At 47.6% G+C, this 27,623-nt stretch overlaps 1 protein-coding gene and 1 long non-coding RNA gene across 4 annotated transcripts in view; one reads left to right on the forward strand and one right to left on the reverse strand.

The window, feature by feature from the left end:
- The window catches only part of LIPC (lipase C, hepatic type), a 161,042-nt gene that overhangs the window by 24,267 nt on the left and 109,152 nt on the right, over nucleotides 1-27,623 (reverse strand). For 2 of the 3 annotated variants that reach the window (XM_070235911.1, XM_023616665.2), the window contains 3 exons: nucleotides 5,432-5,616; nucleotides 1,586-1,768; nucleotides 933-1,050 (listed from right to left, as the gene is read on the reverse strand). In XM_070235911.1, coding sequence (XP_070092012.1) covers nucleotides 933-1,050; nucleotides 1,586-1,768; nucleotides 5,432-5,616 — 486 coding nt within the window. Of the gene's footprint in view, nucleotides 1-932; nucleotides 1,051-1,585; nucleotides 1,769-5,431; nucleotides 5,617-20,980; nucleotides 21,347-27,623 lie in introns of those variants that run through there. The other variant, XM_023616674.2, reaches the window with a different exon arrangement.
- On the forward strand, nucleotides 21,571-23,605 carry LOC138917722 (uncharacterized). The gene is made up of 2 exons (XR_011426176.1): nucleotides 21,571-22,177; nucleotides 23,327-23,605. It is a non-coding gene; the product is annotated as an uncharacterized lncRNA (long non-coding RNA).

Genomic DNA, 27,623 nt, shown 5'->3' on the forward strand with positions numbered 1-27,623 from the left:
CAGCCTGTGAAATATTGTGTTAGCCTGCTGGATCTTGACGGTTAAGTAGGAGTTTGGTAGGCAGACGAGTGCTGGGTGGATGAGTGGGTAAGGTATTCCAGGCGATGGGAACACTGCACGCACAGGCCCAGAAGTGCAAGAGGCTATGGCGTGTTTGTAAAGTGGAGAAAAATCTAGTGCCCTGGAAGAGCACTAGAACGACAGGAAGGGAAGAGCAGGAGAAGCTGGAGAGCTCTGAGGACACTACACTGAGAAGGGCCTTGCCTGCACATGCTGAGTTTTATCCTGTGGGTGTCAGTGGACCTTGGGGACTTGGCTGGGCAACAGTCTGATCAGGTGTATTCTTCCAAACCTAATTCCGGGGCAGCACGGGGACGAGGCTGGTGTCAAGGACACCGGGGAGGAAAGGCCTTCCTGCACATCTCCAGCTCTTCCTGGGTATCCGGGGCCATTTCCGAATTGGTGTAGAGCTCCCTCCCTCCATCCAGAGGGGTTCCAGAGTAAGACCCACGTGTTTCACAAATGTGGACACTGAGGCACAAACACGGCTGATGTTACCGCAAATTTAGGGTTGTGCTTCTTTAACTCACTCACGTTGGTTTTTTAAATCATAGGTTGAAAAGTAAACTCTTTCCTGCTACAAAGCATATGGAAAATCTACTTTTTAGGTTCTATGTGGCGGGACTATGAAGGGCATTTGTTGGAGGAAAGGCAATAGGAATCGAGGCTGCGATTTGCTCTGAATTCTCTCGGAAGAGCAGTCTATGGCAGCCGTCATGCTTGAGATAGCGCTACAAGTCCTCCTCTGAAGACCAATATGGCGCAAAGGAAGCTGGGGGTGTTAACCATGAGACTAATGGAAAAGCAGGTCCTTGCTCTGCGCCCCCATGCAGAGGTGGAGACTACAGTGGTTAGTTACCAGGCGAGGTTACCTGTAATTCTCCCAATCTTGTGCTTTCCGCCCATGTAATTGCCAGCGAAGCCTGAGACGTGCGCGCCCAGGCTGTACCCAATTAGATGAACGTTGCTTGGAGAGAACTGAGCAGATTCCTGGAAGACAGCAACGAGATGGTTACAGGAGGAGAAGAGCTGCCCGGATTAAAGCCTTTTGTGGGTCCAGCTTGTTCTGGGCTCCCACCCTGTTCTTTGCGCCCCATGGCAAATGAGGTGCTTAATTCACACTCCAGACCCAAACTGGTTTCTCCCCTTGCTGACTCTGTCCTCCTAGAGAAGTGACCCTCCTTTCAGGCTCAGCTACCTGGGATCCTGCTTGACTTCACCTGAACATGAGTGCCCCACAGAAGTGATCCTGTGGTTCATGTGGGGTTGGATGGTTTACGGAGTGTGTCCCTTAGGACATCCAAGGGGGAGAGCATAAGAGGAACAATGGATGGCATAGGGAGATAAGACGGTTCTACAAAATAGGGGTTCAAGCGAGGCATCTGAGAGAGCCCCTGCGTCTGGTCTCCGTCCCTGCCTTCCCAGCCCTGTGAGCTTAGCAGAAGTGGTTCTCTGGTCTGTGTTCCTGTTGGAGACCAGCTTCATCCACTCAGTCTTAGGGGAAGGGAGGCTGGGCAGGTCTTACCTCCAGCCACTGGAGAAGAGCTGCGACCTCCTGGCCCACAAGGCGGCTTTTGCGGATGGCGATGGTATACTGCTGGTGGGCCAGGGTGATCCAGTCTGCCAGCACCACATTCACTGGCTGGACCAGCGGAGACTTCAGCGCGTCCACCATCTGCCAGATCCAGTTTTCCAGGAGGCCATCGAACTGTAGGTGGGCCCAAAGGGAAGTCAGCTTCACCAGGAGGGGATGGAGGGGGCTGGTTTCCTCTTTCTTTCTATTCACCCCTTTTTCTTCTCCAACTCTTGGCTGATGCTGGATCTTTCTCTCCAAGAGAAAGGGCTTAAGACGGTTTTTCAACCTTGGCACTATTGACATTTGGGGCCATATGCTTATTTGTTGTGGGGCCCGTCCTTTGCACTGTGGGATGTGTAGCAGCATCTCTGGCCTCTACCCACTAGAAGCCAGCAGGACTCCCCCCACCCCTCCAAGTTGGGAAACCAAAAATGTCTCCAGACTTTGCCAAATGTCCCCTGGGAGCTACCACCAGCCGCCAACTTAGAACCATTGTCTTAACATTTTCCTATTTTAGGACTTTCCAATTCTGAAAACAGTGGAAAAGTCTGTGTAAATCAGGTCCTGAAAGCTGCTGATCCTTTGAGGGTCGGCTCCAGCACCATCTCCTCTGGAAAGCCTGCTCTGCCGCCCTCTGCATCCCCCTGCGTTTGCTCTCCTCTCAGCCCTGCGTTCTGCTGGCTTTAGAGGGATGAGCACCCTGAGCTGGAACACAGCAGGAGCTCAATAAATGTTGATGGAGCATTGTCCTGTGTATGCACCTTATTTGAGAACCATTTACACGGCACACCTGATGGGTTTGCAGAGCAAAGACATTTGTGCTGTGTCTTGAAGGATTAACAGGCATTCACTTAGAAGAATGAGGGTGGGCAGGTGAATATGCTGGTGGTGGGGGGGTCTAGGGCCTTCCAGGAAGAAGGCAGAGCAAGTGTAGAGGCACAGAATCACAAAAGGGCAGTATGACCTATCTGGGGAGAGGAGAAACGCGGTGCAGTTGAAGACTAGACCACAGCCGTGAAGCTGTCATTCTGGGGCAAGATGCATTCATTTGATAAACATTTGCCCAGTGCCTTCTGTGTGGGTGCAGCATCTTGGATTCAAATGCAGACTCTTCCAGTTACTAGCTGAGTGACCTTGGGCAAGTTATTTCACTTTTCTGTGCCCAGTCTCCTCATCTGGAAAGTGAGGGTAATACCTCCAGGATGGTTGTGAAGACGGGATCCGTTAGTAGAGGTAAAGCTCTTAGAACAGCGCCTGGGGCCCAGTAAGGACTCGGAAATGTTGGTTATTGCAGCTTCTCTCGTTGTCGTTGTTATTGCTAGTAATAGTAGATATGTTCCAGTCTGGACAGGCTTTTGAGAATGAAGAGCTCATTCTTGTAAAAGGACCCTGCTATCTATCCAGGCTGCATTTGTAAATGAGATATTTATTCGATCATTAATTCAGTTAGCAAATATTTTAGGAACACTTAATATATGACGGATACCGTCCCACAGGAGAAGAGGGGAAAGGACCCTCTAGGCAGGAGGCACAGCCTCAGCTGAGGCCAAGGGGAGAGGACTCACATAGTAGGTGGAAGGAGCTACAAGCAGGGGTGAGGGGGAGGAAGGGGGGGGGCAGGGGGAATGGGGAGGAGGCAGAAGAAGGTCAGGGGAGGCAGTGTGAGGTGGGGGGAGGCAGGGGAAATGGGGGGGAGGCAGAGGGAGGTGGGGGGGGCAGGTAGCCCTGCCACGCTGCCAACCTCTCTGACTTCCCTCAGCTCGGGTCCTCACCTGGAGTCGTGTCCGGAGTCCGCAGCCCTACCCGTCCAGAGCTCTCCTCCAGAAGCAGTCCCTCCTGCCCACCGTGTTCTCCCTTTTTCTTGCAAGGGAATGTCCCTTTGGCTAAAGCAGCTGAAGGATGGACTGCTCTTCCCTCACAGTGACTGGCCTCCGTCTAATCCATCCACCCCACTGGGTCCACGGGAGAGCTCTCCAAGTCTGATCTTTAGTTCCCTTTAAAACGGATTTCATCTTCTCAGGGCCCTGCCCTCTGCCTGCTATTCCATGGTTTTCTTAAGGAAATGCAGATGGAGCTCCTACAGGGCTAGAGAGCTGCAGTGAGGAGACTGCCGCGTGAAGCCCGCTGCGGGATGGGCCCAGTCAACCCACCCTGATGAGGGCTCAGTGAAGCGGAGTCTGAGAGTGTGGGCTTTGGAGCCTGAGGATTCTGGTTCTGGATGTCTGTCCACTGAGGGTTGTGTGACTGAGGTAGCTGCTTGACCTCTCTGAGCTGCAGTTTCCTTATCTGAGAGATGAGACTAACTCAACCATCCTCATAAGGAGGTGTGAGGATTGAATAGGCTGATGTGTAAAGGGCCTCAATCTATGTTAGGTCCCTTCTCTAGGGCTAGGAAAGCCCCCGCCGCCTTCACTGCCAACCCTGTGGGGTGGTGGGACCCCTTTAAATCCTAGGGGGAAGCTGCTGGCAGCCTGCAGGAGCCTCTGTGCTTTTCTGGGATGGCAATATCAGGCACCCCACCTGGCGGCTGCACCCACGTGGCGTCACGTGGCTCCCCACTACCCGACACGTCCAGGCCTGGGGTCTGTTCTGTTCCTGCGGAGGCTCTGAGGCCACACGCAGCAGGCTCTTCCTGAACACGTGTGGAAGGAGTGGTGGGTGGGTGGACCCACTGGCCTCTCGAGGGCAGGATGGAGGGGAGTTTCTAGTCTTTTTCAGCTAGATGGCAGAGAAAGGTTTCCAAGTCACAAAATAGATCCCAAATCTCTGGGGGTTTCAAATCGTGAACCAAGCTTTGAATGGACTGAAAACCAGGGAGGCAGAATTCCCTCTTGGAGAGAAGTCCTCACTTAGTTTGACTCCAATTATTGCCCACAATACTCTTTCTCCCTTTCTTCCATAATAGTAGAATTTCTAGTGTCTCTACAAGGTCACACTTTCTCTAAGATGCTACACATCTCAGCCACCTTTCCATCTCGTGTGGCCAATGGATGTAACTGGAAGCATCTCACAGATGCTTCTAAGAGGATAACCTAAAAAAACTCTTTGATACCAAAAGCCATTGAATTGCACACTTTCCATGGGTGAATTGTATGATATGTGAATTATATTTCAAGCTGTTTAAAAAAACTCTACTGTTTGACTCTTATGTGTACATCCGTTACTTCATTGTGCCCTCTGGAATGAAGATGTGATGGCTAGTGCTCTAGCTGCCATCTTGGACTATGAGGATGAGGGCCACACTCAAAGTATGGCAGAGCAGCGAGCTGGAGATGAGTTGGGTCCTTGAGGACTTCATTGATCAAAGCTGTTTATCCAGATCTGGGTTACATATCTCTGGACTATTGTGTGAAATGGAAGCAAACTTCTGTTTTATTTGAACCACTGCCAATTTGAGTTTCTGTTATTTGCAGCTGAATTTAGCCCTTACAGATAAAACGTTTCAATGGGAGACTGTTTTCTGGCTTCCCACCTCCTCTTGTGAAACAGCCAGATTCACCTGCACGGGCGGCATTCCCTGTGGGCCCTCACGCACCGTGTGACCTCCTGGAGCCACATTTGATTATCTGAAACATGGGGATAGTTCTACTTTCCCTGCCCTGCTTACTCAGGGAATTGAGATAATCCATTAGATCACGTGTGGGAAGCACTTGGAAAATCAGAATATGCTTTACAAATATTAAGCATGAAGTTGTTATCGCTGGCTCCCCATCTTTTTATTACAATTGAGCACACTAGGGAGAAAAAAGGAAAATATGAAAGCAGAGAGAGAAGAGGCGCGTCAGCGTTTCCTACCGACCAGCCGTGGATTATCATCACCAGGGGCAGGGAGGCGTTGAAGCCGCACTGCTGTAACGTGTCTGCGTGATGGAGCTGAAGCTGACAGCCCTTATCGGTTTTGTCTTCAAAGAGCAGGAATCTGGTCTCTGTCTCCTGCAACGTTTCCCCTGTTTCAACGGCGTGAGATCTTCCAAATGGCTCTGGAAGATAAGGTTGGCCACAGTGCTTACCCTGGCGTCTGTTCCACCTCTGCCAGCTCCAGGAGAGCCCAAAGCTTTCTAAGCGCACCAGCCAATGGGGTTTCTGTCAGGTGCTGGAAGTAGATATGAGCCGCAGCTCCAGGGAACCCAAAAGAGCATGTCCAGCAGAATGGCCATTTGTCTCCTTGGAGATGATGGAGGGCGACCTAGGAGGACCCAACACAGGGGTGGAGGGGGCCAGATCCTCCATCCTGCCATCCCAGTGGCTCTAGTGTCAGCCACCCAGACCCTGGAGCAGCTCTAGGACAGCAGGAATATGGGAGAGGCCATTGGGACTGAGGCTCAGAGAGGATAAGTACTTCACCCTAAATCACACTGCCGTTAAGGGGTAGTCAGGATTTGAACCCAGGTCTCTGTGATTCCAATTCTCGACATCCCCATGCTACAGCGAGCGTGAAGAGAGTGCCTTAGTTAGATGACTCTATGCATTCACTCATGTAGCTCCACCTGTTCTCACTTGCAGATGCGTTATATGATGGAGCCAGGTAGGGTTGGGGCCGGAGGATCACAAAGGAACTGGTAGATTTCACATCATGGGGGGAGGGGCACCCAGGGAGGTCTTTTCAGGCAAAATGCTGCTGATCCTGGCCTTGAAGGATGAGCAAGGGCTTGTGTGCATGTGCATGTGGGTGGGTGGGGGAGGGAGTAGGGTTTTCTGAGTTTAGGGAACAGCAGAGTGAGGGCTCGGAGGCATGGGATACTTGTAGGCATAAGGAGGCAGGAGACAAGGCTGGGCAGCCAGAGTGTGGGGTCCCTGGGATGCTGAGGAGTCTGGACTTGATGCTCTAGACGATAGGATGCTGCTAAGGAGCTTTTCAGCAGAAAAGGATAAACGAATATCCATTCGGAATCTTTCAAAGACTCTGGGAAAGTGGGGTAGAGAGAGGAAGACTGTTTTTAAGATTTCACCTCCAGTTGCTGTTCCGAAAGACCTTCTAGCCTCCTTTTTAGGGGAACCTCACTCTGGCCCTGAGCCAGTTTAAAATGGGGGTCAGCAGTCACTCAACTCCGCAAGGCAGCCCCACAGCTGTCAAGGCCACTGTGTCGGCCGAAGGCAGACACTTCTGCTTGGGGGCTGGGTGAAGCCTGTGTTCTCAGGGCTGTGGCATTCCAAGATGGGTGACACCTTTTCTGCCGAGATTAGGGCTCAGGCCAAGGGCTGGAGGAGGCTGTTCTCCCCGTCCCTTCCGGCTGAGGGTGGGCTCTCCTGTGGCTGAGGGGCAGACACCAGGCCATACCAGCGTTTCTCGTCGGTGAGCTCAATTCAGCCCAATTACCAAGGACCCTGGTCATTCTTTCTGAGCATAAAGTCACTCAAGCTTCTCAAATACTAAGTCTCGGGCTTTTGGTTTCAGGGGACAGCAGGACAGAGAGATCATGGACCTAGAGGTCTTAATGAAACCAATTTTCCTGCCCAAAGGTGATTAATTCAAAAGGTTATGAATTCCCAGCAAAGGGCAATGATTTTTCACTACGATGACAGCATGAAACGCATCATATTTTATTAAAAGGAGATGTGAGCGAGAAGCCGAATAACTTCTCTGAGATAATGAAGAGACTGTATCTGCTGCTCAGTCTGGCTTTCCCAAGCTTAGAGCCTCGCTAAGCTTGTCCTTGTCCCTGGAGGTGTGCTCCCTGCTCAGGGTCCCCCTTCCAGTGAGGGCACTGCCCTCCCGGTCTTCTGAGTCAGAAGCTGGGGCGTCACCTTGCACCCCTACACCAGCCTTCCCATCAGTGCAAAGCTTCAGGTTCCCAAATATCCCGCGAAGCCAGTGCCCTAGTTCAGACGCACACTGATCCTTGCTTGGTTTATTCCAACAGCCTCCTGACAGGTCTCTCTCTGGTTAGTCTTGCCATCCTCTCTCACGCTGCTGCTCAAAGAATCTTTCTAGAACAGAAATGACTATTATACCCATTAGTGACTTTAAGTTTCTTGGTACTACAACCAAGGCTACCATGTGAATCATAACTCCTCATTTCCCCAGCTCCCGCCCCCCCCCTTCATTCTTGTGCTACCCCAGACTACCGACAGTTCCCCAAAAGGCATTTCACACCCCTGCGCCTTTGCGTGCTCGCTTCCTGCTCTGTCTCTGCTGCTCCCTGGTGAACTCTGGAGCAGCTGTTAAAACGGAACCCACACGTCACACCCTCCAGGAAGCCTTCTCATCTAGCCAGAGAGAATACTTCCTCTTGCTGCCAGCACTGCACTGGGTCGCTGGTCCTAATGTACTTGTCATGTGGCCTGGTAACTTATTTGTTTAGGGATGCGGTCTTTCCTCCGTCAGGCTCGTGAACTCGTGGAGGACAGTGCTGGGAGGTGTCTGGTCAACGCTTAGTGAGCGATGTGGGATTCTGTGAGACCCAGGTCTCAGATCAAAGGCCAACTTTTGATCCGTCAGTCATTTATGCTTTGGAGCTAAATGTAACTTATTTTCTTTTATTCGGTGACTGAATAGCTGCATCTTCCTTCATTTCAGGATAGCTGACTCGAATGCTAAGAGGACTGTATGAAAATAAGATGGGGATAGAAATAGTACCTGTCTCATGAAGTTGTTACAAGGATTAAATAAGATGATATTTGTAAAGAACTTAAGACCATGCCAGGCACGTCATTAGCACCTATGTAAGAGTGTGCTGTTAAAATAAGTATGGGTTGGAGCATCCGGCATCTTGCATTTTTGATTTGTGAAATCCTTTCTTTCTGTGAAAATTCATCCCAGTCGCCCTCCCGGGACCAATTCTGTCTGATATATATTTACTCTGCATTTAGCTGGAAGAATAAGCTCTGGCCCTGGTGCCGAGGGCCTCAAGTCTGTTGGGGACAGTCCTATGGCGAAAGAGGTGTCGGAGGGAAAGGCCCACAGGCAACTGAGCTGAACTGGGCCCTCCCTTTTCTCCTGGGCTTGGCTTTCTTTCAGCATGTGTATGAGTGAGGAAGTTGCATATACACATATTCATTTATTCATTTATTTCCTTAACGAATACTTATGCATCTATTATTATATTGTGCCCTGGGCCCTGGCTGAGTACCAGTTGGGGGCAATTAGGGCATGATCTCTGTTTTTCAGGATTTCCCAGTCCAGTGGGAGAGGCCAGCATGAGAATCAGCCGTTGCCTGTGGTTGCTGTACATGCTGCAATGGAGGGACACCCAGGGTAGGAGCTTCAGGGAAGACGCCAAGAGAAGATGAGCCATCAGCTGAGTCTAAAAGGATGAAAGATTCTTTAGGAGCTCACATCTAAGGGAAATTGTTGAAGAAAGTGGGGCTCTGGTACCTAAACAAATGGGATTTAGTGGAGGACATGAACACTGAAGGGCTGCCTGGGGAAGAAGGGTTAGAATTCTTCATGTAGCTCCAGGAGGTGGAAACACACTCAATGGATGGGCACGAGATGAAGACAGTTTTTGACTTTACATAGTTTCACAAAAATTGACAGTTGAAGAAATTGAGACAAAGAGAAAACATAGCCAATAAAACAACAAAGATAGAAATGTTAATAGATTAGCACCCTAAAATGCACACTATGTGATCATATGAGGTTGCTGAAGATGGGCCACAGATTTTGTTCTGAGCTTCCTAGTGGCCAAGTCAAAGAGGGAAATAGGAGCAGTTATAGGATTCCTGGTGTCCAGTTGCTCACGCTTTCCTGGTCCTAAGCCTGAGATGGTTCCCCTATGGGTTGTTGTAAAAAGAGGCCACTGGGTGAGGCAGTGGCCATTGTCTCAAACACCATTCCTACAAAATACACAGTAGCAAGTTTTATGTGGTTGGCTCTGAGAGAGCTCTGCAGGCCTCAATGGAAGCAGCAACCACAGCGCCAAACAGCATTTAAGCCACAGCAAGTCTCTTCAAGGCTCTTCGCTGTAACCCAGCAGCCGTCCCTGCGACCGAGGGAGTCAGGGGCCACCGCAGGTCACATTTTGGATGGAAGGAGCAGAGCACCAGAGCCGGAGTGTCTGAGCCTCCGTGGGAGCGGGGTCTGCCCCCTTCACGGAACACACAGAATACTGGAGCATGCTCGCTCAAGCCCTGGCTTCACAGACTCCCTGCTGTCGCCCTTAGCATACGTGTACCCAGATCTCCTTCCCAAGCTTGAGCCCCGCACATGGCTGGCTCTGGACTGGGCATCTCTACCAAGGAGTCCTTTTGGCATTGCAAACCCGGTGAGGCCCAACTGAATTTATCATCTTTCCTCTTGACCCATTCTTTTTCTTTCTTTCTATATTTCCTACGGTGGCTTGTAAAACCATCATTCATCCATGCTGCTGCTCAAGCTAGAAAGCTTCGAGCTGTCCTGGAGTGCCCTCTCTGTCCCCTTGGTGACCTACCACAGTCCCTAAATACTATGGACTCACCTTCAGGATCATCTTCTCTGCCCCCTGCCACCGGCCTGGTCTAGGACCTCATGTTTTTTATTTTAGTTTTGGTATTATAATAGATTCTCTTACCTGTTTTACATTTTGTCTATTTGTAGATTAACCACGTTCATTGTATATATACAGTCTGAAAAATGCAGATATAAATAAGGAAACTCATTCCTCAGAGAAAACCACAAGTAATATTTGGGGTATCTCCTTCTAGCCTTTTCTGATGGAGATATTTTTTCTGTAGATATTTACTTGGAGTGTCCATAATTGAGATTGTCTTATGTGAACGGCTTTATATCCCTCTTCACCTGACATGATAATTTTCTTTTAGCATTAAAAATTCTTCAAAAAATGTGTTTTTGAAGAGCGGCAGAGTTGGTTTACTTATTCTGTTATTGTTGAATATTTAGGTTGTTTCTAGATTTCTTTTTTTCCTATTACAAACTATGCTCTGATGACCATCTTTACACACGAATCTTTGTCTGAATCTGTGAGTAGTTTCTTAGTATAGATTCCCAAAAGTAGAATCTTTGGTTCCTTAGGTGTGATATTATTAATATTTCTTTATATATGCATATGTATCTAATTTTTCTTTTTGATGAGGAAGATTGGCCCTGAGTAACATCTGTTGCCAATCTTCCTCTTTTTGCTTGAGGAAGATTGTCCCTGAGCTAACATCTGTGGCCATCTTCCTCCGTTTTGTATGTGGGATGCCGCCACAGCATTGCTTGAGGAGTGGTGTGTAGGTCTGCATCTGGGATCCGAACCTGCGAACCCCAGGCTGCCAAAGCCAAACATACTAACTTAACCACTAGGTCACCCTGCCAGCCCCTCTAAATTGATTTTTAGCACTTTTTAAGCTAAGATTTATTGAATGCTCTCTCTGTGCCAGGCGCTTTTCTAACAGTCTTATTTATGTTAACTCATTTAAACCTCACAACAGCTCTATGAGTAAGTTGTGAGAAAACCCAAGGATTTGGTTATGAGAGAGGAAATTTCTTCCAATTGTATTAGTTAAGAGCAGCTCCTTTCCAGGTGTGTCTTTTGAAAGTGTCATTTTCTCATGGCTTAGAAGAGCTAAAGACACACCGGTGATAAGAATCTGGGGACGATGCTGTGGTTTCAAGGGGGAGAAGTGTAAGCAGTCAAGTCCTCTGAGAGAGTCGGCTCCTGCAACTGGTGAGAGAGCAGACAGGCTGGGGAGGCTTGGGGTTGTCCCCTGCGTGACAGCAAGTTCCAGGGGCAGCGAAACATCCTCAGAATTAGTCAGAAGTTGAAGCCGGGTGCAGCCATTACATTTCTAATAATAGATTCCTTGCAGCAAGTGATTCTCCATTTCTAAGTCAGCCCCCAGGTTTGAGGGTTCCTAATATTTCATTCATTCACAAATTATTTCATTTTCTTTTGGGTGAGGACATCATTAAGTGGGTGACTGCAGGCGACTGAGCTGGCACAGGAGGGAACAAGGATTCTGCAGTAGGAGGCCCCCGTGGGAGGCAGGACCTGTCTTCTGCCCATGACGCCTGGGCTGGGTGCTTCTGCTCAGTCCGTGTTTGTGGAGCACTTCCCCTGTGTTGGCTGGTGCTGAGGACAGAAGTACATATGACAGGAGCCACAGGTGTTAAAATGCCCCTCACAGAGTTGTTTGTGAACTATCTTCACATTCACTATGTTAGTTGTTAACATGCGTGTGTGTGTGTGTGTGTGATTTCACTTTGTTAACATGCTCTGCTGAAAATATTCCCAGACCTGGGACTTGTGGGAGGGGTCCTCTGGAAGACGATAATTTCATGATTACCCTGAAAATCTTCCAGGCCATGTCCTCTGCTCAGCATGGACAAACCTATGAGATAAACGTAGCCACAGCTCTGTCCCTGGCTGCTGTGGTCAGGCCTATTTATGATTTGTACATGGGCAACACTGACTTCAGAATTTCTAGGATGACACCCTGTTGGAAAAACTTGAATGAGAATTTAGTTGCTGCTGGGCGTGTATAGAGTCAGCTCTTGGCTGTTGGTGATCTTTGGTGAGAAGCAGATTCTGCCCAAGGCCATGGTGAGGAACGCTTCCCCCATTCCCGCCATCTTGAATTCTGCCCTGACCTGGACATCCCACCCTCCCATTTACTTATTATCTTGAAAATATTTCTCTGCCTCAGTTTCTCAATTTGGATGATATAGTTACTAATCTTTGTAACATCCTCCAGCTCTTGTGACCCGCCAGCATCGCTGCACTATAATATTGAACCTAGATGACCCAAGGCATAAATCCCTTGTAAGGAGGGAGCGAGGTGCTTTATAAAGCTGTGGTAACTTTTCAGGTTTTTAGGACATTGTTTTGAACCTGGCAGAAATTCCTACATTTGTCTTGAATGGATTTATTTTACAGCTGTTCTTTAAAAAAGCTTTGGAACCCAGAGCTACTGGGGTACTTTATTACATTTTGGGGTTGCTATCTCCCATCCCCTTTTGTATTCCTGTTTCACCTGTTCTTTTTTGTTTGCTTTTTGCTCTTCACCATTTTGTTGCCAAATAAGATGATAAGATAAGGGATGCAAGGAAAGCTATTTTCACAAGTCTGATTTATTCTGTTTCCTTTGCCTATTTTGTCCTGATTTTGTAGCTACGCTGTAGCCTGAATCTATGAGTTCTCCTTTTGTGGATTCCAGGGAAGCAAGTAACTAGAGGGTGTGTTTTCTTGCTGGAAAGTTTTGTTTTTTCTTCCAAACTTTCTTCTTAGGCTGTACTCCCCGGAAACTCTGACTAAAATCAGAATGATATATTTTTCTTTCAAGAAATCTGATTATGAAAGAGTATGCCATTCAGAAAAGCTTTCCATTTGTATTGGAATTCTCTGGGGAAAATGGGGCTTACTTTCCTAAAGTGATTCCAAGGTCATGGGCACATTCTGCCCCAGAAAGGTTCAAGGTAGGGTGACCAACTGTCTTGTCAAATCAGGATGAGCTGGCCACTCTAGTTCAAGGACAGTTGAGTGAATAAGTAGAGAGAGAAGAGATGATAAAATTGCCCTCCCTATTGATGACCATTCTGAGAGTTTTCATCCAACATCCAATGTGTGACATCCCTTCCTGCCCGGTCTTTCCCTTGTGGTTCCCTGGCCCCACCTGCTCTGCTATCTTCCTCTATTTGCCTAGTTAACATCATTCTTTCTCCAATTTTAAACTCAATCTTCCTTTCCTCAGGGAAATTTTCTCTGAATTTCCTGACTTGGTCACATCTCCCTATTATTTGCTCTCTTAGGTATTTTCACAGGTGTAATTTTCTATTTGAATAGTCATTACATAAATTCTATCTCCCCTGTTTGGTGGCAAGCTCCACGAAAGCAGGAGCTAGGGCTAGTTTTGCTCACATTGAGACTTTAGTCAGTAGAACAAGGGGCTGTAAGTGCAGTGGTTAGGCACCCAGAGCAGGAGCTGTGTGGATTGGGTTTGAAGTCCATTTCCATCACTTACTACCTGTGGGACCTTGGGCAAGTTACTTAACCTCTATGTACCTCAATTTTCTCACTGTATCATCTGTAAGATGGACATAATAATAATACTTACCTTAGAGAATTGTTGTGAGTTAGCATTGATAAAATTCTGTAACAGTGTCAGGATTGTAGCACGTGTTATATAACAAATGCTCACTATTATGACAGTTTGTCATAAAAAATATTAGTTGGAGGGATGAAAATTGTGTTGAAATGGATCACAGACCTAAATTTAGAAGCAAAACCATAAAAATTCTAGAAGAAAATTTTTATGACACGGGGAGGGCAAAGATATTTTTTAGGACACTAAGAGCACAAAACATGAAAGAAAAAAATTGACAAATGAAATACATCTGCTGTTTGAAAGACCCCATTGAGTAAATGAAAAGCCAAGCCAGATGGGGAGAAAATATTCAAAATACATGTATCTGATAAAGGAATTTTATCTAGAATATATATAGAACACATAACAAGAATAAAAGACGAAAACCTCAATTATAAAATAGGCAAGAGATTTGAACAGCTACGACTTAGAAGAAGATATGCAAATAAAACTCAAGCATGTGAAAAGATGCTCAACATCGTTATTCATGAAAGAAATGCAAACTTAAACCACAACGAGATACCCCCTCTCCCTCTCTAAAATGATTAAAATTAAAAACACTGACAACACCAAGTGCTGATGAGGATGTGGAGCAACTAGAACTCTTCATGGCGGGATTGCTGGTGGGGTTGCAAGATACTGCAGCCGCTCTGGAAAACCTTTTGGCAATTTCTTATAGAGGTAAATGTACATGTACTATGAGAATCAGCAATTTTAAGCCTAGGAGTTTATACAGGAGAAATTAAATCATATGTCCACACAAAAATGCAGATGCCCACAGCAGCTTTATTCATAATAGCCCCAAACTAGTGACAACCCAAATACCTATCACCTGGTAAACAGATAAACTGTGGTGTATCCATGGAATATAACACAACAGAATGCTACTCAGCAATAGAAAGGAACAAATTTCTGATACATGCAACAGCATGGATGAATCTAAAATGCATTACCCTAATTGCAAGAGGCCCCACTTAAAAGCTTGCATACTGTGTGATTCCACTTATATGACATTCTGGAAAAGGCAAAACTATAGTGGCAGAGAGCAGATTAGTAGTTTCTTGGGGCGAGGGGATGAAAGGGCAAAAGGGAAATTTTTATTTTCCTCCTCTTCTCCCCAAAGGCCTCCAGTACGCAGTTGTATATTCTAGTTGTAGGTCCTTCTGGTTGTGCTGTGTGGGGAGCCGCCTCAGCATGGTCTGATGAATGGTGCCATGTCCACATCTAGGATCCAAACCAGTGAAACCCTGGGCCATTGAAGTGGAGCATGCAAACTTAACCACTTGGCCACGGGGCCAGCCCCAAAAGGTAGATTTTTGAGGGAATGGAATGTTCTATATGTTTGATGGTAATGGTTCCCTAGGTGTACACTTAAAAAAAATTGTTGAAGAAATGAACTACAGCCGCTGTGGTTTCTCCACATCACAAAGGGCCGGGGCCAGGGCACTGTCAGCTGCACAGCAGGCTTTCTGCATCAGTTACGAGTGGGGGACTAGGCTGGTCTGAGAGGAAAGGATGTTTCTAAGTCCTCTGGGAGTTGGGGTCAGTTGGCAGGAAGAGCTCCAGCCCTGACTTTGAGCCAAATGAGCAGATCAGTCTGGGATGGGTGCAGCCCTCCAGGACCTCAGGGAGACTTGGCATACTTGGAAAGCCCTTCCAGGTTCCTTTGGGCTGGGGATGACCAGAGATACCTAGGGGTCATCCTTGGGAAAGCAAATCATCTGGTTAGAGAGAGTTAGAGATGAAAGGGTCTTGGAGACCTTGCAGTGTCGCGGCGGCCAGCCTGTATACTGCCTGCATTTAATTCTCTCTCTGTGCATCTCAAACAACATGCAATTATTGAGGAGTAATGCGTTTTCCTTTTCTTATTAAGTAAGGATATAGATAACACCACCAATCTACTCTTCCAATCCTCTGGAGAGAATCAGCATTCCCAAACCATGTAGATATAATTCCAGCGAAAAGCAGACACTCGACATGTGGTTGTCTTGTGAGGTACAATATCCCTTTACAATTTGTTTGAAAATGGCTCTGTGATGCCCTTCTCCCACCCCCAACCATTGCTCCCTAAGGACCAGGGACCTCTTACTGATAATAATGATCTAGTCCAACTTCCTTATTTTACAGATGAAACAGGACCCCAAAAGGCCAACTGACATGTCCCAAACCATGCATTAGTTAACAGCAGAATCAAAAGAACTCAGCTCTTCTGACACTCCAGCCAGCATCTTCCTACTCTGCCAGAGGAGAGGGGCCCCCTCCCACATCCTTGCTGTGTTTTGGGACTCTGTTCCCATCACTGGCATAAAGCTCAGAGGACTCACATTCCGTGCCTTATGCAGGCTGATCTCGCCAAGTAAGGCCCCTGGTTATCAAAGAGGAAACGTGTCTTGAAAATGTGCTGGGGCACCGCATTGCCTCCTTCCTAGGAGTAACATGGAAGCTCTGGCCGGGGTCTTTCTTCATGGGGACACACCAGCCCCTATCCTCTCCCAGTCAGGGAGCTAAGCATCCCTTCTCTTTCTCATCTCCCCTTGGGGAGACCTCGCATTACCTTTTTGTTGAGTTTAGGCTTTCACAAACGATAGCAACATATGTTCAATTCAAGTGGCTTCTGCTTTCAGCCCTGAAAACACCTCTAAACTAAGGAATGGTGGGGGGGAGGCAATTTAATTCAAAATAATATCTCAATAAATTATTCTGCCATGTAAAGACGAGGAAGCTGATACTCAGAGAGGCAAACTCACTTATCTAAGCTCACACAGCTAGTTAGGGACAAGGGGGAGATTTGAGTGCAGGGCTCTGCCCCCAGCTCAGCCTCTTCCCACGATACCCTACCTCTTCAGTGGAGACTTGGGCGGTCTCTTCTAGACTGGCTCTGCTTCTGTCCACTACTGATGGTCATACAGGTGGTCAACGTCTGTCAGGTGTTTGCCGTGTGCCAGACTCTGCTAAGCCTTGTACATCCTTTGTCTTACTTTGTGCCTGCTCAGGTCTGCAATGCCTTGTCTACCCTCTTGTTCTCCACCCCACAGCAAGGGTAGATCCAGGATGGCTCTCCAAACAGACCTTGGGCCCGTAGCTTCAATGGGAAAAGAGAACACAAATGCTTCTTGTCTAATTTGGCTTCCCAATGGCACAGCTTAGGTGCTGGTATTGGGGTGGGGGTGCTCCCTTCACTCGGTTATTCCCTTATCTACTCATTCATTCCTCTCTCTACCACTACTTCCTGAGTTCCTACTCTGTGCCAGGCATTTCCCCACAAATGAAATTCGGCTTCAGCTAAATTGTTTCTGGAGCAAGCATCAGATTTTCTTTTTTATTCTTTTAAAAATGTATTTGTTGCATGAAAGTGGAGTGACAGCAGAAAACAACATTTTAAAAAATATACTCGCATTCTCATCATCCTAATGGATTGACTTTTTATTTCCCTGTGTTTGTATTCTGTATCCAGAAGCAAATATATTTTTCACGTAGCCGTGCAGATATAACTGCTTTTTACTTTTTAAATTTCACATTATATGATAAACCTCTCCCCATATTCCAATAGTGTTCATACTCATCATTTTTAAAGGCTGAGTAATATTCCACTGAGGGACTGTTTTGTAGTTTATGTATCTATTTCCCTCTCTGGGACAAGCAGTATGTTTCCAATTTTTCACCTTTGTAAACAGAGATGCAATGAACTTCATGCAGGGAGCCTTTCGTTTCCAAGAATTATTTCCACTAGTATGAATTACCTAGTGTGGGATTACTTGGTTAAAGGGTGAGATCATCTTAATGACATGGGGGCTGAAGGAATTTTACAAGGTGTCAGCCACAGGGTGTCAGCCACAATTATTATCAACCCAGGGAACCCCGTGAGACCCTAAACATTCTCATCCACGGTGATGATGGGGTGCTGGGGAGCAGGTCGATCTGGTGAGGCAGGTTGGAAGGCTGTTTACAGGGCTATTACTCACCTTTTGCTGGTAACTCGGAATACCTTATTTTGCCCAATCCTCGTAATACCCCTGTGAGTAGGTGCTAACCCAAAAGGAAACTGGGTCCCAGAGAGGATAAGTGTCTTGATCAAAGTCACACAGGAGGTAGTTGAGTTGAGCCTCACACTGTGAGCGGCTCCCTAGCAGTCCAGGAAATTAAAGTCACTCACTGGGACAGACCCACAAACCTCCTTTGCCAGGCCTTCAGAACCCCACAGGAGGCTCGCTGACCACGAGGTCATTGAAATCAGTCTCCTCACAACTGCACTCCCGTGGTCTGGAATGTGGCTGTGTTGAATTGCATTTATGTGGTGACTTAGAAGACAGCCCAGAGCCTGAAGGGAAGGCATTTCACATGAGCCAAGCAGCCAAACACGTTCTTTTTTGGGTCCGCTGCATCTGCTTTCATAGACAGTGTGGCTTTGGAACTATTTCACTCATAGTTAGCTACAGGTGGACTACGTGTGATTGTGTGATGGTAGATCTCCATGAGGTTCTAGTTTCTTGTTAACTCATCCTGGTTGACCCTGAGCAAGTCATTTAACTTACTAGGTCTCAGTTTCCTCGTCTGGAAAATAAGGAATTTGGACCCGCCAGCTCTGAGGTCTCCATGGTGGTACAATGAGATGTCCTTGGCTCCTTGAGTTCCAGAACTGTCTTTCCCCCAAACCAACTGGGCCTCAGTTTCCACCTCTGGAAAACCAAGAGGTCGAGAGAAGATCCCAGGGTCTCTCCAGTTCTGAGATGTGTGATTCCTAATACTGTCCCATCTCTGACTTTCAATAAATAAAAGATGCCAGAGAGAATGTTCTCCAGGCCAGAGTTAATCAAGCAAAAAGAATGAGAGTCAGAGCAGCTGTGACCTGGGGCCTCCTGGTTCTGTTCCTGCAGAATTCTCCCCTCTCCTCTGCTGGAATCGGATGCTTTGCAAAGATAAACACTTGCAGCATGAGAAAGGCATTACGCATTAACTTGGGCAAATAGCCCCAAGGGTAGTCTTCAAGGTAAAGGTAAACCGTGGGTGGGGAATGTGAGCTGGAGCATTGGGCCACGATCTCTAGGGGAGGCGTTTGGTGGCCGCCTGGGGAGGAACTGGTCCTGACTCACCCAACCCCTGAGCCACCCTGGTGCTTCCCTGTCTGGTGGCCTGGGGCCAAGAGGACAGGTCATTGGGCCATCTCAGATCTGACGTCTTAGAGATCGAGGACCCACCACAATCCCATTTGTTCGTATATTCATTTGTTCATTCCACCGCACATTTAGTGAGTACCTGCTATGTGGCAAGGATTATGCTTAATGTTGTGGATACAACAGTAAATAAGACAAACTGTGCTTTCAAGAAGCTCATGGTCATAGGGTGGAGGCAAGTAAATAGACAACTGTTTTGCAGCTTGGTAACTGTTTTGATGGCTGAAGAATAGGAGAGGCATCTATAAGGTGGCTGGTGTGAAGGCAGCAGAGTACCCCATTGGTGGGTAGCGTCAACCGGTTCCCCAGATAATCTAGGGGATTCCAGTGAAAGGCTGGTCCTGAGGGGAGGAAGGACCATGGAATGTGGAAGGAGAACAAGCCCATGTGTGATCAGTATTGTCACCTCCAGACTCACGGAGCTTGAGGTCACGGCTGTAACCTGCACCCTGGGCCCTTTAGCTTTCCTGAGCCCCTGGGAACTCCCCGTCTCCTTTGAGACTCCTCAGGCCCTGGGGTCTGCAGCACAGCTCTTCCCATTCTCTGCATGTTCATTACCTGATGGAGAAATAAGGAGGGGTTCAGGGACTGGGGCAAGGCCAACAGCTGGCTAAAAAAATCAAACCAGGGCCAGAGTCCCATTTCTCCACCTCTCTCCAGCCTGTTCAGCACCTTTCTATGAATTCTGTGAACCTCCTTTAGATAGCACATTGCATGTCTTGGCAAGAGCACTCAGCCTTTGTGCCAAGAAAAAGAGGCCCTCTTTGGAGTGGGGATTTCAGCCTCCCCTCTCCCCTTTGTCCAGGCTCTTTTGGGCAGTAGAAGTCTACTGACCTTATGTGGCAGCTCTGGAGCCTACTCAGCTGGGTCTCTGCCTCCGCCAGCTGGAGTGCTCCAGCCATGCCATCTGAATCAGGCAGCTCCAGGACCCGAACCGGGCCACCGGTCAGTGGGGAAATAAAACTCTGATTGCAAAACACACCCAGCCAGGGTTCTGCCTTAAACCATTGCTAAATGAATACCTGTCCTTCCAGGATCCCTTATATTTTACCTAATCTACATTTGAGGGCAGTTGTTCTCAGATATCCACGTGCTTAAGATGCAGACTCCTGAACACCATCCCCAGAGCAGCTGATTCAGTAGGTCTGGGGAGGCCTGAGAATCTGCATTATCCCAAGGTGGCAGATCTTCTGAGAATAACCTGTCTGGTGGTTTAGAATATGACTTTCAATATCCCTGATGGACATAGATGCAAAAGTCCTCAACAAAATACTAGCAAACCAAATTCAACAGCACATTAAAAGGATCACACTATGATCAAGTGTGATTTATCCCTGGGATGCAAGGATGGTTCAACATATGCAAATTAATTGATTCACCACATTAATGGAAAGAAAGACAAGAATCATAAGATCATCTAAATAGATGCTGAAAAAGCATTTGAAAAAATGCAACATCTTTTCACAATGAAAACTCTCAAGAAATTGGGTATAGAAGGAACATGCCTCAACATAATAAAGGCCATACATGACAAGCCCATCATTAACATTGTGCTCAATGGTGAAAGGTTGAAAGCTTTCCCTCTAAGAGAAGGAACGAGACAAGGATGCCCGCTCTCACCACTCTTGTTCAGTATAGTACTGGGGTCCTACCTAGAGCAATTAGGCAAGAAAAAGAAGGAAAAGCCGTCCAAATTGGAAGGGAAGAAGTAACGTTTTCTCTGTTTGCTGATGATATGATCTTGTATATAGAAAATCCTAGGACTCTACTAAAAAGCTGCCAGACCTACTAAACGAATTCAGTAAATTTTCAGGATACAAAATCAACATACAAAAATCAGTTGCGTTATACACTAACAATGAACTATCTGAAAAAGAAACAAAGAAAACAATCTCATTCAATGCAATCTCTACCAAAATTCCAGTAACATTTTCCACAGAAATAGAAAAAACCGATCCAAAAATTTGTATGGAATCAGAAAAGAACCTGAATAGCCAAAGCAATCTGGAGAAAGAGCAAAGCTGGAGGCATCACACTTCCTGATTTCAAATTATATTGGAAAGCTATAGTAATCAAAACAGTATGGAATTGGCATAAAAACAGATGCATAGACTAATGGAACAGAATTAAGAGCCCAGAAATAAACCCACACATATATGCCTTCACTGACCTTGGCCCCAGGGGCCCTTGACTTCAGCTGTTGAATAGGTCAGGGGGTCAGGCTCCTTCCCATTGGGTCCTCAGTGACCTGAAAGAGTAAAGGTGACCCCACAGGGAACTTCCCAAGCAAGCAGCTTCCTCTCTGGCAGAACTGGGCCTGGCAGATGGCAAAGTCCTTGGAGCCATGGGGAGCCAAGGTGTGAGAGATTCTATTGAAGGAAGCCGGGCAGTGAGGGCTGTGCTGGGACCCAGCGGTGCCCACTCGGCTGGCTCAGCTTTGGAAGAAGTAGAGGGAGTGAGAGGAGAGCAGGTGCTTCTCAGTCTGGAAGCTTGTGCCCAGGGCCTCTCAGGGCCTTCCAGAGCCTGCTGCTTCTCCAGCAGCCAGTCCATCTGGGCTGGCGCTCATGGAGTGCTGGGAGTGGGGATATTTTAGATGTGTCAAAAGTGATGAATGTTGGAAAGTGCCATCGGCATCTCTGGGAACTCACAGTTCACGCTGGCAGCTAAGATGTGCCAGGCTCTTTGGAAGAAATTGAACTCTGGAGGGAACTGGGAAGTCTCTGAAACAGGCAGCTCCTGCTTGCCGACCCAGATGTGGGCGGCAACGAGGCGGGCTCTGCAAGTGGACAAAGAACAGCGAGATCTGTGGAGATGGGGCCTGGCTGCGGCAACGCCTGAGGGCTTGGCAGAAAGAAGTGGCATTCAGAGAGGCCACCAGGAAGGAGCAGGAGCATAGCAAAACAGAAGCTGGCCAGCGGGGGCCTGGAGTCAGCAGAGCTTGTTGCCCGCAGCATCAGGGCTGCAAGCCCGGCCTGTGTAGTGCTCTCCGCCAGAATTGAGCAGGGGCAGCAGCCAGAGCCGGTTGGAGGCTGGAGGTGAGCCCGGTCCTTGGCCCAGAGTGAGGCTGAAACAAGGCTCCAGTGTGTCTGGATTTGAAAACGCCCCAGGGAGTGTGTTACTAGAATTCAGCATCTTCCCTGAAGAGAATGCACCCTAAGAGGAGGGTGCTTTGGCATTCTGTTTTCAGCACGGCTTTGTTTTGTCTGTCGTTTTCCTGGTTCTCCGCTTCTGCAGGGAGATGGCTCACCTCAGGCTATGTGGGAGCTGGGGGTTGGGGAAGCTGAAGCAGTGGTCACTCTGGACCATAACCTGTCAGAAGAAGGAGGGTGGATTCACCCCATGAGGGGCTAGGTACCGCCAGTCTTCGGTGAGTCATGGGGAGGGAGCAGAGTGGTGAGAGGGGTCCTGGATATGGACCACGGGGGTTTTGGGGTGGCGGCGGTGCAGAACCCAGTCGGACCACCTACTCTGTCTTCTGCAGAAGGATGAGTGAGGGGGAAGGTGTCAGGGATGGAGGGAGAAGGTCACATCAGCTCTACCTGCCTCCAGGTGCTCTCCATAGAAGACCCAACAACTCTCTCTTCCGATCATTGTCCTCCTCCTGCTTCCTCCCACAACCAGCAGAGAAAGAAGGAGGAGAGAGAGAGCGTTCATGTCATCTTCATGATCGTCATCATCACCACTATCATCATCAGTGTCAACGCTCGGACTTATGCAAACTGCTTAATTTGTCGAGGACTGAACTTGTCTTTCCTCTTCCTACTTCCAACCAGCTTTTGCTGACTTCCTCATTCTGCTCCCACGTCCCTCTTCTTCCAGGCACCCACTCAGCCCCCTAAGTCAGCTCCCATTCCTCCCTCCTCTTTCTTCCCCTCCCACTATCAGCAACTGCAACTCACTGTAGCAGTAACGTGCACGCCTGCTCCCCGGCATGATCTGTTCTACCTTCTCTGTCCAAACACTCTGCTCCTGCAGGAGCCCTTAGGGGATCCCCCACTGCCCACTCTCTCCTGCCTCCGTGACTTTGTGCTGGCAGTTCCCTCTGCTAGGAGTTCTCTCACCCTTTCCTACACCTCAGCCCTCGACTTGGAAGGAGGGCTGAGAACTTGTGCTTCAGGGTTGAGGCTTCAGGAAACTCTGGACAACTCATGAGGGGAGGGCCCCCTTCTGTGCACACCCCAGGCCCCCATGCAGACCCTGAGGGTGGGATTCTTCATCTCCTTGCTGACTTCAAGACTAGGCTCTAAGCCGTATGTGTCTTATGCATCCGCGTGCTCCCAGCACCTGGCATAAGGCTGGCACGGAGGTGGGTTATTTGCTGAATTAATTAACAAGATAATTTTATTTTCCTGCTCTTCCCAGGGAAAGATTTGTCACAGTGAGCCCATATTGAAAGGAGGAGGTGGGTGGAGGCAGGGACCCGAGCTGTGTCACTTCGAATATACACAGTCCCCTTCCCGTGGTCATGAGCTGTTGGGCTACTAACACAGCAACCCTGCCTCTGTCTACTCTCTAGGAATGAGCTGGAAAAAAGGAATCAACAGAGAGGAAGAAAATTCTGGACATTCTTTGGAATCCTGCGTGGTCCTTTGTTTTGTCCTTGCCTCAAAGTCCTCCAGACCCTAAAACAGCCTCTTTTCCTCTCTTCCCTAAGTCTTTGGTAATTCCTCATTTGTTTTAAGCCTTATAATTCAGTTTTTAAAAATTGCCTTTGTGAAACCTTTTCTGATCTGGAACTGTTTGTTGAGATATTAATAAGAGTTATGGGGAAAAAAGAGTTTTGTTGTCAAATAAATTTGAGAAATGTTGTATTAAGCAACATTAATCAGGCTTCCTATTGGCCAGACAGAGACATTAAGATGCTACTTACTGTGCAGCTAATCTGTTGTAGGGGCAAATGCTATGCAGTGGTCCTCAAACTCAATTACTTTGCAGTAGGCCTGCAAAGTACATTTTTCCTCCCACCTCCCACACCCTTTTGGTGGCTAAGCATTTCTGGGACTGATATCCCCAGGCCCCACTTGAGGAAATCCTGTCCGAGGACAGTTTTCCGTCAGGCCTGTGCCCAGGAAAGCTGCACTCACACCATCTCTGTGTGTTTGTGTCTCAATGGCTGGGGCTGCTGGAATGAAGGCCCGGCCTCATGTGCAGGACACAGGCCCGGGTGCTTTGAGAGGTACAAGGGTCTTCTCAGATGTTTCTTACGGGCAGTGATGCAGGAGAGTGAGAGCCACACAGCATCTTGCCACAATCATTGTTGCTGGATTCCCGTCACCCCAAGATGACCACTGTCTTGTACTTTTTGTTGTGTATTTCCTTCCAGTCTTTTTTCATGCAGATATGTGTCATGTAGGATTTTACTTATGGGTTTTCGTAATGTGCAGAGGGTCTGTTGATTAAAACTTACAGAATGAATAGAAATAGGGGCACTATAGAGCAATATTTTGGCTGGCTAGAAAGTGTGGTTTTTTTTGTTTTTTTTTTGCTATGGAAGATTTGCCCTGAGTTAACATCTGTGCCAGTCTTCCTCTGTTTTATATGTGAGCTGCCACCACAGCAGGGCCACTGATGAGTGGTGTAGGTTGGTGCCCGGGAACTGAACCCAGGTCACCAAAGCAGAGCACGCTGAACTTAACCACTAGGTCACTGGGACTGGCCCAAGTAAGTGATTTATTTTTAAACAGACAAATTTAATGGTTTTCAAATTGCGCTCTTAGAATCCCAAGCCCAGGGACCCTGTGGAGGTACTTTGGGGGCTGCTGTGGGACTGCAGAGAGGATGCAGCAGCTGAGAGGGCAGGCTGTGACTGCCCACCTCTGTGTCAATCCAAACAGCACTGCTTTCAGGTTTTAATGGCTTCTGTTTGAGATTCTGTTTGCAGGAGGTCTTCCATAGCTGACATATGTTCAAAACCCACAAATCCAGACCAATCGCTCATTTGACAGATGAAAACAAAACTAAACAAAAACTGTGGTGCCGAAAACATCAAACACGCGTTACTCAATCACACCTTTGGATACTGGATCTAGAACCCAGGTTTCCTGACACACCACCGAACGTTTTTCCCCCACACTCTTGAGTTTGTTTATTTCCTTCTGACTCAGCCGATTTCCAAAGAGAAGAATATAAGCCCACAAGGAGCAAATTGCAGTGAAGACACCGTGGTAAATCCGCTGAGAAACAGTTGGGGGAAAGGTACAGCGTAATCCCATCTGTTCCTCATTTCATCTGTCTCACTGCCGTTCTTCTGACGGGAGGCCTTAAAATGTAAAGAAACGTCTGGTAAGAGCAAGGGCTGCTGGTGCCAAGAATAACTCATAAGGAGACACAGCACAATACCCCAGTCTCCAGTGAAATGGACTGTTTAATCAAAACTGCCGCATTCTGTAAATAGTCAGTCTATTGATGAAGAGCTCTGCAGATAGGGGAGCAAGCCTCCTGAGAAATTTGGGAGGAACTAAAGAAGACAGAGAATAGTGGCAGGCATGCCTGGCTTGATTGTGGGGGTGGGGGTACCTCCAGCGGAGGGGGGCTAAGTTGAGTCACCAAGTACCTACCACATGCCCACCTGAGTTCAGTGCAGCGGTGGGGTGGGGTGGAGCTTTGCCTGGCTGGTTAGAAGTGTGGTCCCTTTAATTATAAAGATGCTAATTCTCATTGTGCACTTCCCGTGCCCTGTGCCCCGTACAGTTATCACCACTTACAAAACGCTCTGAGGCAGCCAGAGTCGTCCTCAAATGCAGGTAGCCTAGTTCCAGAGTTGACATTCTTTTTTTTTTTTAAGATGATGAAGCTATTTATTTATCTGAAGTACAATTCATGCCCAGGAAGGTGCACAAATCCTAAATGTATAGCTCCGGGAGGGTCTACCTATGTTTACAACTAGTGTAGCCAGCAATCAGAGCAAGACAGAGAGCATTTCCATTCCCAGATGGCTCCCCACACCTGCTCCAGGTAATATCACCAAAGATGTAACCTGTATTCTGACTTTCACCACCAGAGATTAGTTTTGCCTGTTCTTGAACTTTACGTGAGTGGGTTCGCACAGAATGTGCGCTTTTGGGCTAGCCGCCTCTCACTCAACAGTATGTGAGGTTCGTCCGCGTTGTTGCATGGACAAAGCCTACATCTTAACTACTACGCCATACTGCCTCTCATCAGGTTAACAAACTTCACATTGCCTTCCGGAAATGTCTCCTCGGAAAGTGGCGTGGGTTATGCAGAGTTGGCTGAGTCTGAAGGGGTGGAGTGAAGACACAAAAGGTTAAGCTCAGGGTGTGGCCAAGAAGGGAAACTTTTAGATAATGCCCGGGTGTTGTGCAATTCTCAGCCACTCACTGCTGAGTTCCACGGTCCTAGACTTATTCCCCTAAGCTAGTTCCTCTTTCACTTTTGTGTTTCTCCTTTAGCAGAATGAACTTTGTCACTGTCACCTCCTCAAACATGTGGGCTGCATTCTCAGGCATCATTTAGGGCAGTGGTTTTCAACTGATGGTTGATTTTGTCCCCCCTTGCTCCCTTCCTGCATGGCAACATTTGATAATACAGTAACATGTAGAGATGTTTTTGGTTGTCAAGACTTGGGGAGGGGGTGCTATTGGCGTCTAGTAGGTTGAGGCCAGGGATGCTGCTAAATATCCTACAATGCATAGGACAGTATCCTTCCCTGACCCCAACAGAGAATTATCTGGCCCAAAATGTCAATGGATCTGCAGTCAAGAAGCCCTGGTCTAGGGTCAACATGGAATCTGGAAGTTGTTACCTTTTCTGATACAGAGAGAGAAGAAGCAGGGCGTAATGGAAAGAGCTCATGACCTAGAGTTAGAAGAACCCTAGAAGTTCAAGACCCTGCCCTGCCACCAACCATCTGTCTGATCTTGCTCAAATCGCTTAACCTCTGTAAGGCTCACTTTGCTCATCTTTCGCTGGGAACTGTGCCACCTGCCCCTCTTACTTACAGACTTGTCAGGATCGAGTGAGAATGTCAATGGAATCGCTTTGAAATGCTTACACATTATTATTTTATTTGACTGTGACAGCAAGTCAAGCTTGTATGGGTGTTTTCATGTCTAATGTCAGCGCAAGAATATTTTCAGCAGGGTTCCTGTTTGCCTGTGTTCAGTTTCCAGGGTCGTAGCCTCATTCTCACATTTGTGTGGGAAAGAAGCTCGGATACAAAGGGTGTTTCCTGGAACTGTGGGCAGGGCTTCAAATATCCCTGCCATTCTCTCAGGCAGCAGTTCTCAACATGGGAACTTGCAAGTTTAGAAATTCTCGTTTCAATTCTTGTGAAACCTCCAAAGGGGTTTGCTTCAGAAAAGCAAGGTATTTTTAGTGCTAAATCTTTTTCTCTCTCTCTTTTTTTTTTTAAAGATTTTATTTTTCCTTTTTCTCCCAAAGCCCCCTGGAACATAGTTGTGTATTTTTAGTCGTGGCTCCTTCTAGTTGTGGCATGTGGGATGCTGCCTCAGCATGGCCTGACGCAATGTCCATGCCCAGGATTTGAACTGGTGAAACCCTGGAGCACCGAAGCAGAGAGCATGAACTTCACCACTCGGCCATGGGGCCGGCCCCATAGAGCTAAATCTTGAACTTGATTTTGTCACATGAGAGGCTGAGTGCTATGGCCCCTCCTGGGTGAGGATATGGAATGTTATGACATCATTCGTCTGATAGAATACTGTTGACCTCAGTGTGCTATAGTGTAGAAAGGAGCACAGCTCTCTGTGAGCAAGAGGTAGGAGGCTGGTGCTGTGCTAAGCTGGTGCCAAAGAAATGTTAGGCATTTACTAAGACATTAGAGAACTTTGCTT

The sequence above is a fragment of the Equus caballus genome, chromosome 1 (genome assembly GCF_041296265.1).
Source record: "Equus caballus isolate H_3958 breed thoroughbred chromosome 1, TB-T2T, whole genome shotgun sequence".
NCBI lineage: Eukaryota > Metazoa > Chordata > Mammalia > Perissodactyla > Equidae > Equus > Equus caballus.